Source organism: Musa acuminata, chromosome BXJ1-4 (assembly GCF_036884655.1).
Source record: "Musa acuminata AAA Group cultivar baxijiao chromosome BXJ1-4, Cavendish_Baxijiao_AAA, whole genome shotgun sequence".
Taxonomy (NCBI): Eukaryota; Viridiplantae; Streptophyta; class Magnoliopsida; order Zingiberales; family Musaceae; genus Musa; species Musa acuminata.
Window position 1 is genome coordinate 44,296,102 of NC_088330.1, and position 21,399 is coordinate 44,317,500.

The 21,399-nt window shown below is 38.2% G+C and overlaps 3 protein-coding genes across 4 annotated transcripts; 1 reads left to right on the plus strand and 2 right to left on the minus strand.

Moving 5' to 3' along the window:
• Window positions 1–3,297: 3,297 nt before the first annotated feature.
• Window positions 3,298–10,054, minus strand: LOC135671931 (uncharacterized). Its single transcript, XM_065180352.1, has 7 exons — window positions 9,904–10,054; window positions 7,831–9,102; window positions 7,648–7,729; window positions 7,439–7,505; window positions 3,923–4,108; window positions 3,751–3,811; window positions 3,298–3,671 (listed from the first exon to the last, which is right to left on the minus strand). Exons 1-7 carry the CDS (start codon window positions 9,929–9,931, stop codon window positions 3,496–3,498), a joined length of 1,872 nt encoding a protein of 623 aa, XP_065036424.1. The 5' UTR covers window positions 9,932–10,054; the 3' UTR covers window positions 3,298–3,495.
• Window positions 10,055–10,097: 43 nt separating this feature from the next.
• Window positions 10,098–12,417, plus strand: LOC103982139 (transcription termination factor MTERF15, mitochondrial). 2 transcript variants are annotated; one of them, XM_009398956.3, is made up of 2 exons: window positions 10,098–11,777; window positions 11,855–12,417. In XM_009398956.3, the coding sequence occupies exon 1, from the start codon at window positions 10,220–10,222 to the stop codon at window positions 11,591–11,593; it is 1,374 nt and encodes a 457-aa protein (XP_009397231.3). In that variant the 5' UTR covers window positions 10,098–10,219; the 3' UTR covers window positions 11,594–11,777; window positions 11,855–12,417. The 2 variants fall into 2 exon arrangements, with proteins under 2 accessions (XP_009397231.3, XP_018681115.2); XM_018825570.2 differs by having other exon boundaries at window positions 11,885–12,417.
• A 266-nt stretch (window positions 12,418–12,683) lies between these two features.
• Window positions 12,684–20,474, minus strand: LOC135671932 (uncharacterized). Its single transcript, XM_065180353.1, has 6 exons — window positions 20,292–20,474; window positions 18,249–18,630; window positions 16,667–16,863; window positions 14,704–14,845; window positions 13,899–14,052; window positions 12,684–13,133 (listed from the first exon to the last, which is right to left on the minus strand). Exons 1-6 carry the CDS (start codon window positions 20,357–20,359, stop codon window positions 13,102–13,104), a joined length of 975 nt encoding a protein of 324 aa, XP_065036425.1. The 5' UTR covers window positions 20,360–20,474; the 3' UTR covers window positions 12,684–13,101.
• Window positions 20,475–21,399: the final 925 nt, after the last annotated feature.

The window sequence follows — 21,399 nt, forward strand, 5'->3', positions numbered from 1 at the left end:
AATAAAACGGGGTGTGATTGGAAAGTTGCAGGATAGGTCAAGTTAAAAAGAACTCATGGAAGCTCCTCCATGTGGAGCGGAGGCCATGAAAGCTGGACCAGCGTAATCATACCAAGAACAAGTCAGCAGGCAGGGAAGTGGGTGGGGGATGAAGAACGACGGGACGACATCGACATTGCACCCCCTTATGGAAGCACAGGATTCACTCTCCCCCCTTGATTGGTTTCTGACACACTTCACATGCCGATCCATGAATCTAAACTCCATTAACAGGATCTTGCGATGGCTCATTTGACTTCTTCCCCCTTCGACTCTTACACTGGGCGATAAACTAGTCATGGTGGTGTAAAATTTGCAGCTCTCGAACTTGCAGAATCATGTGCTTTGTCTTACATGACTGCTGCTGCTGCTGTGACTTTTGGGATGAGAATGATTTGTATTATAAGACTCAGCCTTGTGGTCCATGTCAGAGTTGTTGGATTTACTGTGAATGCAAGGTGGCAATTGCCCCATGTATCTGCCAAAAGACAACGGGTTCCATCATATATATATATATATATATAACCAGCACAGAAATATATCATCTTATTTTGCTTCAGGAAGGTTACTTCATGTGGAAATCACCACATTTCCACGCATACTAACTATGTTTTCATACCTCAGAGGCTGATTGCAGTGCAAGTGGGGTCGACGCCTCCATGTAGACGACGTATACACGCTGCATCGAATGATGATACGGATACAGAGCCGAAAGACATGCTGGAAAAAAAAGGTGATGTTGATAGGATGAGATAGATAAAGAATGGGGATGCATGACCACATGGATGAAGGGATCACATGGGCTGACACACAGGGCAGGACCAACTAGCTCAGCCTAATCATACCAAGCATGTTCCGAGAAATAACAAGGCATTGGCACAACTATGAGTGCCACATGATGTATCTGTTTTATATGAAACTTCTTCACCCACCATGAGATCATGTGGCCATGGTGTGTCAGAGTTATGGTCTTGTGGCCAGCTTGGTGGGATCAGTCCGAGTTTTAATCATCAAGCAGTGAAAACCATAGTAGGTGCAGGTAATATGATTGCAATGCACATGATGTACACATACCACAGAGAGAGAGAGAGAGAGAGAGAGAGAGAGAGAGAGAGAAGAGAGAGACCAACTTTGGAATGGGAAAAGCAAATGAGCTCTGTCTGAGAAGTCTTTCTTCTAGTCGGTTCACAAATGAGAAGAAGAGATAGAGATGAACAACAAACACTGCATGCTATTGAGTATCTCTAACAAGAGGTCTTTCTTCTAAACGAGGAACTGATGCTAACTGATAGATATGACAGTACGAGTTTACATAAGTTTTGTTCGATCATGGTGTTACAGTAGATCATGAGTTTGAATTCACATAGACAGTAAGACATTTTTCATAAGTTCGACTCGAAAGTTGTGAGTTGCTGAAATTTACAGGTGAAGAAGCTTCGTTCTCAGATAAGAACTTGGATTCTCCATGAAAAGTGGCATCAAAAGCATGAAAGATTCTCCATGAATCCTGGGATTTTCCATGTTCTAAGGTTTGCTTAGTGGGCGGGCGAGTAAGAACTTTTTGAACTTTCATTCACATCCCGGTCAACTTGGATACTCGTACAACTAAAAATGTAGTCGATCGATCTTAAAATTGGATGAAAAAAGTGTGAGCTTTTAGTCGATGCTAACATCCTACTCTACTATCTCCTCTCTACACCACTGGAGGTGACAATTAATAATAATGCACAAGCCTTTGCTTCAGCAAACAACAAACATCGAGCTAAGTAATGTGCAATACAAAGAAGACATCAAGCTGTGGAAATTTTGGCTATCTTTACACTAAGCATGTGATAGTATCAAATAATTTAGGCCTTCAGCAAGTAAGTGGCAAGTGCTGGTGCCATTCATACTATACACCAAGAGATCACATTTGGGTGATTTGTGAGGCTAAACCATACAAAAAAATACCAAATGGTGTCAGCTTATCTTTGGATTCATCAAAACAGAGGCAAAAAGACTCATGTGATCCAACATTAATGTTTGCAAGGGAAACTCTAAGCTGGCATTCTTTGGGAAGACTTGAACTAAAAGGTTTTGTCCATGTAATAATAAACAAGGCCTCTGTTGAGACATCACTGCTGAGATGAATCTACAAAAGACACTCATGTCATGCTATTTTAGTTACTACTTTTTATCTGGAGCAATTTTTCACATGATGGTAGAAATTCCTCATAAGGTTTGTGGTTGATGATGGGGAATGTGATTGGCCAGTTCATATTTCCATCCACAATAATCTATATTGGGCCATGTTGCCCCCTCAACTTGAGACCCAACATTATCCTTCACCCTTTGAGATGTCCATTAGTGTGTAGTCTCTTAATGCAGCATAGGGTGGTCCTTTGCAATGAGCATGATCAAGCTCCAACAAAGCCTTCACTGTAGATGATGGCCCTGATAGATACCAAGTGCTCATCTCAGACAGCAATTGCTACCACAAGAACAAATACTGTCCCATGCCAACTCTGCTAGGGTTCTTTTAGTGAACAACATTTCTGAAACCATGGAGGCACTCTTGTTGAGCATCCAATAACTGCCAATAAGACAAAAAGAAATATTGGGAGATGGCAATTCTTAGAACCTTACTACATAACAAGGAGACACTTGATCGTGATTAATGAAGTTACAGTGCATGAAACATCTTACAACTACTACAAAGACAGAATCTTCCCAGCATCACCAGTAAGAAACTTGAGATATATGACATCCTTGCCTACTTTACTCAACAAAAGTACATGCTACAAAACATACTGGCCACAGACTATACAACCAATCAGAGACCAATTACTGTGCTTCTTAAAGAATGGTTGAAGTAGTACAGTAACAGAGCACAGGCACCAGTACAAGCATTCAAGGTTTTCAGGAAACAGATTCACCGGTTTGAAGATTAAAATTTTGGTAACAAATACCAAGCTGGCAAAGGAAACAATGAATGCTAATAAGCACCATGCTTTACAGAACATTGCTCGATAATAAGTGTTTGTCGGGCAATGCTTAGGATAAGGAAATGCTAGCAAGTTAGGAAAGGAAAGCCCGAAATGAACTCCTGGTTAATGCTGAAACTTCTTTTGCACTTCAAACAAACATCACAAAATGATACTTGCAGAGTTACAGTATCGAAACAACACTGTAGCACTGCATAATCTGAAACAATCTTGCGGCCGCGTACTATGTTTTTACAACAGCGTGGACAACGTTACAATTTTCTCAACCGACAAATCAAAGAACAGCCTAAAAAATGGCTTCTATTATTTTAAAAAACAACAAATGAAAGTCAAAATACCTGAAGAATTCTCAGGTAGACAAGTCGTCATTTAAGCAAAATAGCCTGGGACCATTGTCTAAGAACAAGATAATCGTTTCACTCGTAGGCCCTCTAAGCTATAGCATAAGAAGTATATTTATGAGACATCCCCTTCAGGATGTTAGAGATGAAGATTGTTGAATTCGATCAATTATCCTAAGGTAGAATTTCCATGATGGATTACTGTCTGCTATTGCTTTCTGACCAAAAGGATGATCTTGAACATAGAGTTGAACATCATGACACACTGCCAACCCTTCCAAATAAACACGAAGATTTCCTCCTGACCCTGCATAAGATAAAACAACAGGATATGCATAATCCAATAAAACAGAGAATGGAAAGCTAAACATAACCGGAAGACATACCTAAGGAGTTGTCTTTTTTTTCGGTGAATCTATATGGATACGGAAAAATAGCTGTGTGTGGCTACAGAACATAAAGATGCAGTAGTCATTTCTTAGATGAACTTAAAGATGTAGCGACAAGCAATTGTTCATTTTATAAGACTAATTGTACAGAACAAGTATGCATACTTACAGGGTTGCAAATGGCTTTATAAGGAGAATCATCTACAAGCAATGTGTTTGATGGTGAGTATTCTCCCTTTTCCCATGGAAGATCATGATCCTCTTTGTTCCACAATTTCTTTAGTTCCTTAAGAACCAGTGGCTTATGTATGTTCTCAATGGTTCTATACCCAGTATCAGTGCATTTTGATTGGCCCTGAGTAGACACACATCAAAAGGAAACTGCTTTTAGAAATTTAATCTACTAGGCATTATGCAACAGCTGTAGCAATCATCACACAATAATAAGCATGGAAAAGCAAAGAGAAACTACCAATGTGAAGAAACCATTAAGAAATCAATTTAATATCAACTTAATAATGAAATTGACTTAGGAACTTCCATTCAGCAAATAATACAACCTCCAAATTATTAGCCTGGCTGCGAGCCAAACCACCTGATGGAGTAAGGAGAGAGAAATCATGCAAGGATCCCACCAACTTTTGTACCGTGGTCCCAGCATATATTTTGGCTGAGGAAGAATTACGTATCTCAAATGTTGGTACTATGGCCTTACAACTTTGGCATTCTGAACATAATTTTTTTTATTAATTCTAGAAAGCCAATTGAAGATCATGAAATGAGAGAACAGATTATACCCTTCAACAGTTTAGAAGTCTTAAATAAGCTTCATCCTGAATGACCATGAGAGAAATAAGACTTTCAATTATTTTAGACACCTTAATTTTTTTCATCAATAGTACATGAACTTAAAGTGGATCAAGAAACTTGCTACTTACTGGTTCTCTCAGAAATACCACTCATGATACAAAGAATATCTAATTATCTCAAAAGAAAGCAAATGCCAGGTAAGCCTTTGATCCTACAAGTGAAGGTAATGGCTTCCCTAAGAAGGACGGAGAGATAAATTAAAAAACTCTTCCTGGTTTAATTAAATTGCAATGAAGTTGTTATGCTCCAGTCTGTGCAAGCTTCTCCTGGGAAGAAATGAGGATCACAACTATATCTTAAAAAGGTTCAGTGAATGTTGTCAGTTGGAGAGGACAGGATGTAGGACTAACCAAGCTAATGAAGTCACAAAATTATAGCAACAAAAAGAACATTTTGAATGTTATTTTCACATTACATTGCATGACCATATTTCTATAAGGTTCAAAAGGAAGATGAACTAAAAACATCTATGGCCTTTATAATAATCAAACTCATCTCTAACTATTCTCCAGTAAAAAGTTGCATAGAAACTAAAATACTATGCACATACATTGGGTAAAAAGTCGCATAGAGACCAGCGATTTAAAAAGGCGCTCGGGGGCTCGCCTAGGCGTTCGGGCGAGGCGAGGCGAGGCCCGAGCGCCTCGCTTCACTTCCAAGCGGCGCGCTTCAAAGAGGCACCGCTTGAGCGCTCGACCGAGCCCAGGCGTTGGGCGCTTCGGGCGAGCGCCTAGGTTAAACCAGGCGACCGAACCAGGATTTTAGGTCTGGTTCGGTCTCCGGTGGTTAGTTGGTTCAATCGAACCAACTAAAACCAATATAAGTTGTCGTTGCCCAACCCTAACCCTGCTCGTTCCCGCTGCCGCTCTTGCTCCCGTTGCTCGCCGCTGTCGCTGCTCCCTACCTCTACCGTTGTCGTTGTCGCCGCTCCCGCTCCCGCTACCGCTGCCGCCGCTCCCACTCCCGCCGCCGCCGCTCGTCGCTCCCACTCCCTCTCCCTCCCGCTCCCGCTCCCGCTGTCACTTCCTCTTTTCTTAGTAAGCAACCCCTTACACTCCTCTTCCTTCTTCTCCTTCAGGATACTGTTAACAATATACAGTATATTATTAACAGTATATTAATAATAGTATTTATATTTATTAGATTAATAATATATTTTAATTTTAATACTATTATTTTTATTTGAAATTATTATATTTAAATAATTATATTTAAAATTTTAAATAATTATATTATATATTTTTATATTTTAGCGCCTCGCTTCGCTCGGGCGAGCGCCTGGGCAAGCGCCTAGCGCCTCGGGCGTTTTTGGACCTTGGCGCCTAGCGCTTTTTAAATCATTGATAGAGACTAAAATGTATTACTGTCAACCAAGGTTTGGAAAACATTGGGTGTATAATAATACACCCAGTATTCACTGGTCTGACAGTCTAGCGATACATGAACCTAGGTAAACAAGGTGGTACGCCCAGTAGAGGGTCTGTACCATCTGGTTCAGGGCCTATATCATCCGATAGAAACATGTAGATTTTTTTTTCAAAACTCGATTTTTTGTAGCAGCATACTGACACTCACACATAGAACAGACCTATATGGTGTCGGTTGGAGCCCTGATCGATCCATGCACATATATTACGTAAAAAGTTGCATAGAGGCTAAGATAGATAAGTGAATAGTTGCTATATTAAGCAAGAACCCAAGATGGTCTCTCTTAAACAAGAACCAAATACATTTCTCCAAGTCAAATTAATATGACAAAATACAGTTTTCCTCTCATGAAAACCCATAGTAGAATATCATCACCAGTTAGATAATAAAGATGCAGCAAAAGGTCTAGAAGTCAACCAAACTTCTTAGATGAATCAAATATTATCATCACCCAAACTTTGTAATTCATTTCTCCTAGTCAAATTGACATGAGATGAAAAATAAAAAATAAAAAAAGTTCCTCCCTCAATTCTATACTGTTCAAAAATGTTGTAGCAACTACTAGCTTCTATGTTACTCATGCAAAATGCAAGTTTATGAGCTTTCAAACATCTTAACATGTAATTCCTAAACTAATTGTATTTCATGGTGAGTGATCATCCATGTATGTGTCATTTACATTATGGATCTTTCAGAATAGCATACATCTTACAACACAGATACAACTTAATCAATATCGGAATTCATGATAACAAGAGACCTCAACTTTTTCATGAAAGTTTCATTAATTCTAAACATGTCTGTCCATGTGTGATCATTATGGAATCCTAAACACATACTTGTGTAACATTTTTTTAACATAATAGAAATAACATCCTGGATTATGGAATTACTTCATTAAAGTCAAGGATAAAATCAAATCATAAACATCAATTACATACCCCAATCTCTGTTCTAATTATTCTTTCTAATTCCTGTGAAACTGACATACATACATAAGTCTGATTGCAAAAAAATATTGCAACCATACACCATTTTACAACATTATTTTTCCTGATCTCGCTCTACCCTCAGGAACACAACCCAAATTTGTTTTCTACTGGCTAGTCAGTCTTCCTGTTTGCTGCTTAAACTTCAAATGTCTTTCAAGTCAAGAGGTTTTACCGTGTCAATAGTTAATGTTTTAGCTAGTGCACTGTCAAAAAACATTTGTTTAGATAAACAGATCTGCTAGGAAATGAGAAACAACACCTTAACAACACCTACCGGGCTAAGCAAATATTAAAGTTTGAACCAACTCATAAAAAAAAAAACAAGAAAGCATAAAAGATAGACAACTCCTGGAGAAAGGGAACATTAAGAAAGCAAAAAGATATTGAGAACTTACCCAACAAAACAACAATTTATGTTTCAAGTCTCCCATGAGATAATCAACCACCTTTCTGACATTATCACTGAAGGGGTAAAACAAAAAAAATGAAAACCATCAAAAGCATAAGGTAAAGCTAAATGGCACCGAAATAATGTTGTACCATTTGCTTATTAGTGACTAGAAATAGGAAAAGTTGAAGTAAAAGCAAAAAATAATAATCACACCTTTTTCTTGAGGACCAGACACCTACATGAAATCTCTCAAAACAGAACTTCAGAAAATCATCACAGAAGGGCCTTTTGAAAACTGATACATAGTGCAAATGTAATATCAATCAGCATTTATAACTTGCACTCGTTGCCTAAAGTATAATTACTAATAATAAGTAAATCAAGAAGATACTTCACCTGATTTTCCTGCAACTCTCATATGTGCTCCATGATACTCGGTAGTGATATCAGCAAGTAATCCATTCAAATCAAGGACAAGTAGCTTTTTCCTGGAACGAAGCGATGTTTCTGCCATCAACAAGACAACATCTTTTGAGACATTACTCATCGATGAACGAGCAAACTCCTTCTCCTGACCAGTGGATGCATCAGTATGTTTATGTTTATAGTCTGCAGCATTGTTTTCATCAGTAGCCAATTTCACCCTCTCTGATCCAATTCGAATTATTGATTGGATAGCCTCCACAGAGTGGTTCATTGATGGGTCATCCATGAAAACTTTATTATCCATTTGGAATGAGAAACTAGAACATTCTTCATTACATGAACCCAACTGATTATGTTGCTTCATAGGTAAATTTGGAGAGCTTAGTTTCTCTATCACACCTCTAATTGGTGATGGAGGTACACTCAACCCTTCCTTCATGCCAGCAGGAAGCAATTGCAAGCTTCCTTCTTCAGCAGCAGTATAGCACTGCTGACCCTCGCCAGGGTAATCCAACAAATTTCCAGTATTCTGTGCTATTTCTTTGCTAGCTGCTTCTACATTTATGTCACATTTCACCTCCATATTTCTCTTTTTACATTCATCTGATGCAGATATCCTACTAGAACCATTAGCATTGACAGATGCAGCAAACGGATGAGAGGTGCAAGGTCCAGCTGTGCAGGCTTGTTTATCTGATGCACAGCTTGTGCTTCTTTCTTTTTTCCTACCCTTCCTACCGTGGATAGAACTGGTGCCTTCTTTCTTTAATAAGTTTAAGGATACATCGACTGTGGTTTTATTTCGTGAAGCTTGATTAGCACACACATTAGAATCAGTATCTTCCACATCAATGTTGGACATCACATTGTTCTTGATGGTGTCAACATTCTGGGAGTTGTCAGGTTTCCTTTTCTTCCTCCTACGTCTTCTTCTCCTTCCTGCTTTGTGCATAAAATCTGTTTGCGGGATCACCTCCTCCATTTTAGAATCAGCAAAGGCATCAGTCATAGCATCAGTTTCTTTCTCCATCAATGCTGCTTGATTGCTCGGATGAGACACTTCATCACCCTTGGGAACCGAGACAATTTCAGAAGTCCCAGATAAAGAAGTAGCAGAATTGGTGTTCGAGAATTTATTTTTTAGTCTTTTTTTGTTCTTCCTACAACGCTTCGTGCTGGTGCCTTCCAATATGATAAAGTTGGAACTGTCCTCCGGTACTGTGACACTCATTTCAGCAGTATCTATCAAATAAGAATTATCAGCAAAGTCTTATTTCCCTTGAGTCTTTTGGGTAACTTCAGAGAAAAAAGAGCTATCTTCACACTTGCGGTCAACTGCTCCTTTTCATTTGTCCAAGTAAATATTGTCCACACAGTCTTGTGTTTAAAAGGCTTTTCAACTAACTGGCAATATATAGGGATTCTGTACTCTAAGCGGTCTCTGACTTTTGCTTTCTACCAATCTTTGTGACATCCACCCATGAAAACAACTAGATGTTATCGATCTAAATTCATGCATCTAAAGTCACATAGGATGAAATTCCATCTTTCACTTATTGCCTAAAATTCTCATAAACACATTCATGCAAGTCCTATTCCAGACTTCCCTAACAGAGCTCGTTAGTGAACTCAACTCAGCTATACTTTGAAGAACATTCTGACTAACTATTCAGAAGGAAAGAAACAAATCACCATGTCAACAGGGCAAACAGATCAACGGAACTAAGAAAAAACATCAACTTACCAACAATCCTACTCAATCGAGAGTTTCACGTCACAGGGGAAAAAAGAGAACAACAAGTACCAAGGAAGCATTGCGCAAACAGATTGGAACACGAACAAAGCAAGAGAAGCAAGCTTCAGCACCTAATTCGGCGGCGTAACTTCACACAACCGCGCCAAATCACTCGCAAGGGAAGGAGAAGAGAGAAAAAGAAGGGAGAAAGACCGAGCCTTGACTCGATCCACTGGAGATTCAAATCTCTGTTAGGGTAGAATGAAAACACGTAACTTCCAGAGGTAATCAGAAGAGGGAATCCGCACCTGAGTTGGTGTATTTGCGCTTGCGCATCGCTTTCTTCTCTGCCACTGCTCCAATAGATAATTCTACTTCTACCTCTCCTCCTCCCCCTCCCCCTCGAGATTTCGTCTCTTGGGAGACCGACCTCACCAAAACATTTGGCCGCGTTGCGGCTCGCTGCTTATATTTGGCGGATCTCTAATTATTTTATCGTGACCGTCCGATCATTATCTAACGGTTGATTGCTTTTTCCATCCAAAGAGGGAAAGCCCGCAACGCGAATCCGTAGACCGGACCGGCCCAATTGTAATCCTTCCTGAAACCGCTGTCCCTCCGGTAATGGCGACTAGGGTTTTGGCCAGGCTCCCTCTCCGTCGCATCCTCTTCGAATCCCCGCCCAATCGATCATTTCCATATGGAAAGATCCGATCTTTCTCGAGACCTTCGAATCACCATGCAGCAATTCCGTCGGAATCCCCGTCAAATCCTCACTTCTCGCGACAAGTTTCCATCGCCGGCCTGCTTCTGAGGTACGGTTTCCCCCAATCCCAGTTGCACGAGTTCATCCGAAAGAACAGGTTTTTGATGGGTTCATCCCCTTCTGATGTCGAGAAGTGCATAGGGATCCTCTTATCCTTTGGCCTGAATCAGGATTCTCTGTTTTCGATCCTTTCCTCTTGCCCTCGGACTCTGGAACTAGGGTTTTTAAGGAAATGGCAGACGGCCTTCTCGGAACTACCGTTGCCGAGCCTTTCTCCTTCATTTGTCCGGAGAGCACTCGAGCAGTCTGCAAAACTCCGAATTGATCCGAATGATCTCCACCGCGGTGTGCAGGTCATGAAGAATCTAAGCCTTAATGATAAGGCTATGTCTAGGGTTCTGGAAGAAGTGCCTTTGACATTGATGAAAAACCCATTTGACATTGGCTGTAGGATTGATATCTTGAAAGATTTCAGGCTTAAGAATGATGAAATCAATAGGATTTGTCATCTCTTTCCTGGATTCTTAGCGTTTAACGTCGACAGTCGGTTGAGGCCTTTGTTTGCAGAGCTTCGAGACTTGGATTTTACTCAAGAGGAGGTTAGGAAGATGCTACTCAACAATCCCAAGCTGCTGCTCAGCATGGAAGCTGGGGAGCTTTCTCGTTGCGTTGATTTACTGAATAGTTTGAAATGCAGGGTACCAATTAAGAAGAAGATTCTAAGTAATGGTCGACTAATGGCATGCACTGAGGTAAAACTTAGAGTGGATTGCTTGTGCTGCCATGGTTTGATCCATCGAGATGCTTTCAAGGTTTTGTTTGTGGAGCCGAGAGTGATCATATATGATTTGGAAGACATGGAGAAGAAGATTGATTTTTTACTCCACAAGTTAGGTTTATGTATTGAGCATCTAATTGAATTTCCTGACTATTTGGGTGTGAATCTTGAGAAACAAATAATTCCACGTTTCGATGTCATCGAGCACCTGAAATCAATAGGAGGACTGGGTTTTAATGTTGGATTGAAGCATCTGGTGAGACTTAGCAGGCTGAAGTTTTACAACCTGTTTGTGAAGCCATATCCAGAGTGCGAGAAGATCTTTGGGGGATCGATTAGAGAAATTAAACCGCGACACCCAACTGGGATGTGGAAGCTGTTTAAGCCACAGAAATTCTCAGATACGGAGGAGGATGTGAAGAATATGAAGCTGTTCATGGAATCTTTGGCCTAGTGCAATTTTAACTTAATTTATAATTGCTTTATGACTTGAAAGGCGAGTAGAAATCGAACTATAAGGTAAAACTAGTAGAATCCATCTTGAGTGATCTGAAATTGGTGGACTGACAGACATTTGAACAAATTATTTACCCAACTTACCCTTGATCATATATCATCAAAAGGTTCATGCAAATGAGGTACTGACCTGTTTTTTTGCTTTCGAGTCCATCTCCACATTAGCATGAATGATAACACTTTTTAAGGGTTGTAACAGGATGCTAAATCAATTATTTTCTTTCGGAAGGATCATCTGGTGATTGGCACACGGAAACCATAAACATGCTCTCTCTTACAGTATTCTGGAGCACAAGGAGACGATGCGCATTCTCAACAAGATCCTGGTTCTGATGAAGCAAATGCCTGTTTCCAAGGATGATATCTTGCAGTCCAATGTCATATTTACTTGTAGCACACCGCCGAAGCCATAATGTCATATCCGTGCTTGATGTGCTAACATGAACTTGTCCGAGGCAAATGATCTGAATGCTGAAGTCTTATCAAAATCACCGTATGTCATGCAGTAGCAATCGAAGGAGTTTCTGTTTGTGTTGTCTTCTTTCTTTTTTGTGAATGATCAATTTGCTTCGCATAAGCTCTCCATTTCTGGTAAAAAAACAAAAAAATAAATCTCTTATTGCTGCCATGAAGGCAAGTAACATTACTTGTAAGCAAGCCCGACTGTCATTGGGCAAGATGGAAAGCCAGAACCTTTAGTGTAGCATGGTAAAGTTGTATAAACCTGTGCTCAATTTATCTATCAGCAAGGTAAATTGTCAATTTAGGGAGTTCATTCCCAGAGGACATATTCTAGTAATGTTTTGGTTGCTGGATAAAATGATGCAGCTTTCGGCTTGTATTACATGTTTGGATTATTTTTTTTTAGTAACATCCACGCATTATTCAGCATATTGATTCGATTTTTTTAGCTGTTTCTCCAGCAGCCTTTCTTCGAAATGGCCGAGGAGGCAATTCAAGGCTGCAAATGTTCTCTAGAAAACACATCGCCATATCATCACTGACAACAAACAAATATCCATCAATCATAGCAAAACTGAGAGACATGTTAGGGAGTATCCATTCTCGTGTTGTTTTACAGAAAAAGACTGACTGTCCGTTACACCCACTTCTGATGATAAAAGCTTTGCAGGAAAAGAATCACATTGATTGTAGAAAGAATCAAATGACATCTCCAGGAAAAGTTGATAAAAAATTTCCTGGGGAAAAAGTGTGTGATTGTTGGTAGAACAGTCAAAGTGCTGAACTGGGCGCTCCCAAACACTATTTATTGCCGTATAAAAGGGATCTTGAATGATGTCTTGCCGTTGCTGCTAAAGACATTTAATGGGGACAAAACTCACAGCAGATTTGGATTCTCCCGTGTGTGTCTCGGCCACAAAGATGAACACTTCCTTTCTGCAACATGTTATGATGCAACTTGCCGATTCCCAACGATGGTGGCAATCAAATCTCTTCGCTTACAGCACAAAGCCTTTCTGAAACACCAACAGACGCATAATTAGAAAAACTTCATGGCACATGAGTGGGGACAATTCATGTTTGCTATATTTGCATCATATCATGTTCTTAAATCCAGCAGTCAGCTGCCATCACTTGTTGCTAGGGAGAGACTCGGAGGACCTGCAGATAGCAGGGATTAAGATGGCAGAAACTGGCTTCGTCAGGGCCTTGATTGAACCAAATCTTCTTAAGCTTTGTCCTCGTGACTTCCTAATGAACCTAGGATATGTAATAGTGCTCACTAATAGCAACAACAACAACAACAAAACTATAAAGTCCCAATTAGTTGGAATCAGTTACATGAATCTTTTGCCGTAATGAGATCTGTAAATAATCACATCTTTAGTTAAGTTATGGGTATTTAAATCCTAATTTCAGTTTCTATTAAAGTCTTTTCAAGTCTCTGTACTTTTCGTACCATCAATAGTATCGTCTTCTAACTTCTGATTATGTAATGATGTTCACTAATATATAACAAAAAAATTTATTAAAAAAAAATAAAATTGAACATCCTCTTTGATCAGTCTGACAGAACCAAAATATTTGTTGTCATCAAAATGCCAGCATTTTAGGCTGTAATTTTGCTAATAAAAGAGTATCTTCCCTACGGCTGGAAGGTTTGATCTAATTTAAAGAGTATGCATACTCCAAAATAAAATAGCAGGAAAATAAGAGAAAACATAAAACATAAAAAGGTGCAAAGTAACTAATTGTTTGTAAATAAAGAAGAATATTCTTACTCAGATATTCATATGCTACGATCATCGTGGTTCCCCATGCTGACATGCTGAAAAACCTTGGTCCTAGTCCTCTATAAAAGCCTTTCCATCCATCTTCAGCAATCAATCTTTTTACTACTTGTCTTACATTTTGTTTCTGCATATTGTCCATAACCTACAAGATACCAATTCACCAGAATAAATTGAAAATTAAACAATATATATATATATATATATATATATATATATATATCAGATGTCAAGAAAAATCAATGTAACTACCTTATCCAAACAGTCAATGGAACGGATAAAATGAAAAGGATGACAGGTAACAAAGAGTCGTACTCTTCAATGTGCTCAAGTTATCAAAACATAACAAAAGCCCAAGACAGATTTCAAATTTGCATGATGTTAAAGTTTCACATAATGCCATGTCCCAAGTGGTGATGGTGTCACCTTGTGGCACCAAAATCTGCTGCTGATTTTTCTATACATAAAAACTGATGCCACAGTGAGACTGAATTATTAATGTATCAGTATGTATCAAAGTGTAATTAATTGTGATCTAAAGTACCAAGAACTGTACTTCTCCATTATAGTGTTTCTAATATGGCATTCTTCAGTCCCTTGGTTTGAGCTAATCTTTTCAAAATTGCAAATGTGTCATTAGCATGTGTGCATCATCGTTGTATTCATTACAACATATACCAAATTGCTAAAAATTGAAAGTACAAGCAGCAGACTATATGAGACTGTAGAAACGAAGCTTTGGGTTGAAATTAGAATTTAGAACCAAGAAAAACTTAGTACAGCCGGAAATTAGTACCTGCAATCGTGTCTTTATTGTGTCTAGAGGAGTTGTGACACAAGATGCCACAGCACCTGCAATGATACCACCAGTTGCTTGAACACAAACTATCTTTGACTGGCTAGGAACATTTTCCTTGTCATTGCCATGACCTAGGAGCCTGCCATAATGTAGACCAGCAAATATATGTAGATAATTCTTGCTAATATGAGGCACATAAATATGAAACATAAACAAACACACAAAGATAAGCTTGTGAATGTTTGCAAGTGCACATGCACACATAGAAAAAGGAAACATGGAGAGTGAGCAAGTGCGCCTCTTGCATACATTTATATTCAGGTCAGTGGACGCACATCCACTGAGAAGGTAGAACTTTCAACGGATTGGATTTTTCCAAAGACAGTTTGAACTGGATAAGAATTAGCTCTGATCCAACAATATGACTGGCAATTCGAGCTAGGTTATAATCCAACATAAATCTGTTTAATACAGATGATACTAAAGTATTATTATGTATAACACCTTTTCTATCTTGTTATGTCTAGATATTAGGTAGTATATACAGCACTAGTTATTGTACTGATCTATTCAATATGAAAAATTCATACCAGTCAGGGCAAATCCAATGGTGCACATTAAGGCTAGACCATTTACAGCTAAGGGGAGGAGAAACCCCCATTGCCCTTCCCCAATACCATCAGTAATGGACTTGAGGTTGATCCAATCCGTATCCAATCCATTTATACCCAAGAGAAATTACATATAGAGAGAGAGGAGGGGCGGAGGGAAGGAGGAAGGGTCTAATTTGGGAGGAGCTGAATAGATATCCCCAAATTTAGCACTAGAAATAGCCTGTAGCTCATTTCGCAAAAGAGATTAAGAAATGGATAGATCATATTTTAGACCCAAGTATCTCACTAAACATATTTCAGGACACTACAATTTGTCATCTACCTAACAGCCCACTTTATGACAAGTTCTTGACTAAAAGCATAAGAATGAGTTGTGATGTGTTGTAGTGCTACAGGATGTATGCTTGGATTTGTTCATAACAAGTGAGGTAGACATGAATGTTCCTTTTGCACAGAAAGATGTACATGTTTATCACATTTCTGTGTTGGAGAGAGGTGGTGCACGACTGATGGATATATTTTAAAAAGAGAGGCCTAAAGAGGAATTCAAAACTTGTGCTTAAATAACGATGATATAAGGTAATCCTTGGCTTATCCTCATTCATAGAGGGGAACACCAATAAACTCAGAATGTGTCAATAAGCACTACTTTCTTAGCCTATTCTTCTTCATAAGGGTGTCATAAACAGGGATGAAGATAATATTCAAGATGTGAAGAAGAACTCAAACTTTGATGAACCACAAGTACAGTGATCTAGTCTGTCATGCAGCAAGACATGTGAATCTTTAAAAGTCAACAGTCCAAGATTTGAACCAAGAACCCATACATATAGATAACATTCATTTAAAGTTTATTATGGAAAACAAATTATGAGAAGAAAGGCCAATTACATATCAGCATCAAGCCTTACAAGTTCAGTCGATGTATATTTGCAACTAAGCCACAGGAGTTATGGGTAACACAACAGCTAGTGATCAAATAGAGAATATTTTCTCTTATGCCAAAAATCAAACAGATAACCTATCAAAAATAAAGTGCCAAAACCAAAAAAAAAAACTTTAAAAGGCAAAAAACAGGCATGAATGGTATTGCTGATCAAGATACAAGATTCCCTTTTCTGGTGTTCATGAGCACTGCACATGATCTGCATTAAAGAATCAGCATGCTTATCTCATATACATGAAGCACTAAACTCCAAGTACATTTTCATTTGCAGCTTATAGAAAATATCTAAACATGAACAGCAAGACAATAAGATGTGAATAATCTATAAAGTAAACAGATTACATCATCATCCACATGCAAGCTTTTCAACATAAAATAACAAGAAAGGCCAGTATTTTACTTCCAGATGACACGTTGGCTGGAACCATAACTTGCCCACCATACAGCACTAGAAGGAGAATATGTCATGACAGACAGACCAAATCCTCTGTACAGTCCACGGATCCCATCAGACTTGATAATTTTATGAGCCACATCAAATCCACCATTATACTTCGCGAAACCAGAGTATCCTTGAACCATCAACTTTTGGCTAACCTAGCAGAAAACAAAAGAACAAAACGTGATCTTACAAAACAAATCAAATCAGCAACCTCAAACATAGTAGGCAGACTTAAGTCAAATACTGAGAGATAGTCAAGAGTATAGTTTGAAAAACCTGGCCCTAGATAAACAAAATCCAGAGGCAGTAGTTCATAGTCAGGGAAAATTATATTGCATACTTTTCACGCCATGGTCTCTAAAACATATAGCATCTGATATGACCTGGCAAAGGTTGACGTTAATAGATATCGTCTATAGAACTGAACTAAGTAATGCAACTTTACATACGAGTATTTTCTGACTTTGGTCTATGGCTCAGAAATAGCATTTTAGAAAGACATACCCAATTATTCAAAAATAAAGATGATGAACTATCATATGTATTTAACTTCTACAGCTAGAATAATAGGAAAAATAGCATTTCTTTGACAAATTTTCCATTGCTATGTAGTAACCAAAGGCAAGCTCCTATCCTAAAGGCTACAACCACATGAAGAATTGCTTGGGAACAAAGAATCAGCAAATGATAGTAAAAAAAATCCTGCAGGCTTAGAGCTATTCAAGTTAAGAGAATAGATTCTTCTATAACTTATAAGATGAAAGTATACTAGCAATTTACCAGATAAAAGAAAATTAAAGTAAATATAATGCATGATGCATTGGTATGTTTTCTCACACAGGATAAACCAACACAGAATATTGGACATTGGAACAATAAACAGAATAGAGACAAGTTGAACAGATTATATTTTAGTTGATGGCTTTAAGGGGATAAGCCACTTTTACATTTAACAAGCAGCATAAGTGCAGAACCTAAAACCATTTTCGTAACAAAATTTATCACCCACAGAAGTCATAATCCACATGGAAAACCTGCATGCTCAAAGATAAGATGTAGACAGTCAATTAAATAGTCAAATACCATTAAGGGACTCATTGTAAGACCAGGAAAAAAGCATTTTCCAAGAAGATTATCTTTTAAGCTGAACTAAGGTTTTGATATTTCCTTGATGATTGGAACTTCAGACAACTATGCTTATTCTGTTACAAACATCTGAAACAAAAAAATACTGCTAATCCACTATCATGATTGAATGAGAAAAATAAATCAAAAACTTAAGATCCATTCAATTGATGGAAATTTTGTCTGCCTATCCAGATTACTTTTTTAGGTTCTAGTGAGCCAAGAATAATGTAATTTGACTTGTTTCACTTGTTTTCAAAGAGAACAAATCTTGATATTACATGGAGAGAAAAGTCATGTAAAAAGTACTGTCGAAGGGCAAAACCATATTCACTTGGAAAAATAGAAAACAAAAAATGTTGCTTGATCTGGAAATTAAAAAAATATAAGAAATTGTCAGAACCAAGAATTATACCACGTCAATAGGAACAAAAACAGCTTGGGAGCACAGAGATGCTGACATGCCAGCAATGCCATTTGCTAGGGCAGCTTGAACTGGTTCAGAGAGCTTAAAGGGTTCCACCAGGTTTAGTGAAGCCACTTTTGTCATTTCCAAAGATGTCAGGAAAATGATCCTGGCAGGAACAGCTCCGGTAATAACTGTGCCAAAGCCCCTATAAAGACCAGGTATGCCATCAACCTTGAGCATATTTCTGAAAGCCGAAAATGCATTCTTCTGTACAACATCACTTGAAGCAACCTGCATCCTGGTCTTTATGACAGAAAGCGGATATAGAGCTACAGTAACACCACTAAAAATTCCAGCTCCCACAACAAATAACTTGGTTTTGTCGAGCCTGCAGAAAAGAATTTAGTAGTAACCAAAAAGCACCAAGATTGCTGAAAGCTCAATCAGGAACAGACAACAATAGTACCGTAAACTTGCAATTTAAGTACAACTAACAAAATCCATGAAATTTGTGACAATCACGGAGTGGGGTCAATGATTATAATTTGATCCCACCAGAATCCATAAATGGCACTCACACATTATGCAAATCTTGTTGAGCTTGAGCACTTGATCTTATCTACCAAATAACTTCTCGTATACTTTGTAGTTAAACTATCTCAAGCCTATCTCTAGAACTTAGTTTCTCTTTTAGTTTCTCTTTTTCCATTTTCTTTCATATAACATCTTAGACGAAAATCTAATTAACCATGTTTTGATGTATAAAGGAATAGAAGATCTATCATAATTTAAATCAAGAACTATGAGCTATAAAATCCATCCTTGCTTTTGGTTCCAACATCAAGTTATAATTTCTTGAAATACTCCTCAACTTTACATGGAGTCTATAATCACCATTGACATAATTGTTTAATTGGTTTGGCTGCTTAACTAACAAGTAGAAAAAGGACTATATTGAGAAACCTTATAGAAAAGCCAAATAAATTATCAATGCTTAAAGAATAAAAAAAACAAACAAACAACACCTGAAGAACACTAACAAGCATTCAGCATATTAACTCAATCAAATAATTTCAAATAAGATACCCATAATACTCAATTAAACGATAAATGGGTTTTGGGTTTGTATTACTTTTTTCATTAGAAAGCAAAAACCGAATTCTTGATAAAGAGTAAAAACCACAGCAAAAGAAAAGGCCAAAAGTGCTGAAAAATCATAATAGGGAGACATTCTGATCCATAAGATATAATCAAGAACAACCCAAATCGAAATACCCACAATTTGAGGAAGACTTTGACGTGATAGCAAGTAATGACGCAGAAGAGACAAGTAAACCCTAAATTAGGGTTTGGAATAATCCAAGAACACCAAAAAGATTAGACAGAGCAAAAAAGGAAGATATAGTCAAGAACAAAGGAAATGGACAAACTCACAAATCCGAGGAATCTAAAGAAATAATCAAACGAACTAGCAAGTGGTTGGCAATATCCAATAACACTAAAAAACCGAACACAAGATGGAACAAGTACGAGAAAACTAGGGAAAGTGTCAGACGAAGTAGCAAGGGGCGACCAGTAGAAAAGTAATCTTTGAACTGATGGTTAGCAACATGCAAGAACACCAAGAGAATCAAATATTGAACGAGAGAGTAAAACGCCGAATACAAGATACGAGGAAACAGAAGAAAGAACCAGACGAATTAGCAAAGGGCGATCAGCACAGAACAATCCTTGAATGGATGCATGATAACAACCTAGAACACCAAGAAAGATTAAATCTTGCGCGAGAGATGGTAAACTTTGACCACAGACCAAGAACAGCCCAAAAAAACAATAGAAAACCAAGAAAGAGTAAATCTTGAGGAGTAAAATCCGAACATAAGATCAGGAACGACGCAAATGAAAAATACGAGGGAGAAAACAAAAGAATCAGAAGAAACTCAGCAAGTGGCGACCCAGCAGAGAAGTATTCTCGAAATGATGGTTAGCAACATCGAAGAACACCAAGAAAGATCAAATCTCGAGAGGGATACAGAAAGAGAAGCTTACTTGTCCCAGTTGATCTCGGTCTGGTCGAAAGATGGAACATTAGGGCGAGCGATCTCCCTCGAAGCCATTCCCCTTACCGCCGAACCGAATCGAGAGAAGGGGTTCGTCCGCGAACGAGAGAGAGAGAGAGGGATCGAAGAATAGCAGCGGGCTCCTCTTGGCTCTTGCCCGCGACTTATAGCGACAGCGGGGCGGCGGCGGCCGCGAAGTGGGAACCGAGTCCTCGAGCCATTGGGCTAATGGATCCTCTCCAACTCCTGCACGAGTGGACGCATATCGGACCGTTATTACTACGTCGTAGCGGTTGGGCCCACAGTATCTGACGGGCTTGATGAGGTATTTGACGATTGAAATTAGAAGGCACACAAATGGGAAAGCAGATCCTCCCGTCGCCTCAATGCCTTCTTCGCTTGCGCGACAAGAAAAAAGCAACAAGATTTTTTATTTATTTTTTTTATTTAATTATCTTTTTTTTATTTTTCTTCTCTTCTTAAATCGGAAAGCATAATAATAATAATAATAAACGAGGAAGGAGTATATGAAAACAGCATCCCTTAATTACAACTTAAATTAACCCAACACCCATCGGTCGAAATAATGATAATAATAATAATAATAAAGATGATGATTACAAGTGCGGTGAACACGACTTGACCGAGTGAAATAACCCGCAACATTCTCAATTTATTCTCACATCAGATAAATGAATTTAGATTAACTTATAAATATATATATATATGATGATATGCTATTGTTGGTTTTAACTTAATCCCATCTGAATCAAATTAATAAACGGATTATCACATCAAATTAGTATAAGAGTCCTTCTATCATTAAAGCATATTAAAAGGTTCTAGTAGGAATTATTAGAGCATACTAAGAGGTTCTAGTAAAAAAGAGTTATTCATGTATAGAATCAAATGGTATGTTTGCAGTTCTTTCTAAGCTTTGTCTCGAATATGATTTTGAACTGAATCTTATCAAAAATATTATATTTAAATTAGAGATATTGGTTTTATAAGAGGTTGTAGTAGAAAAAAGTTATTCATATATAGAATCAAATGGTATGTTACACCATACAGTTTTTTCTAAGCTTTGTCTCATTTAC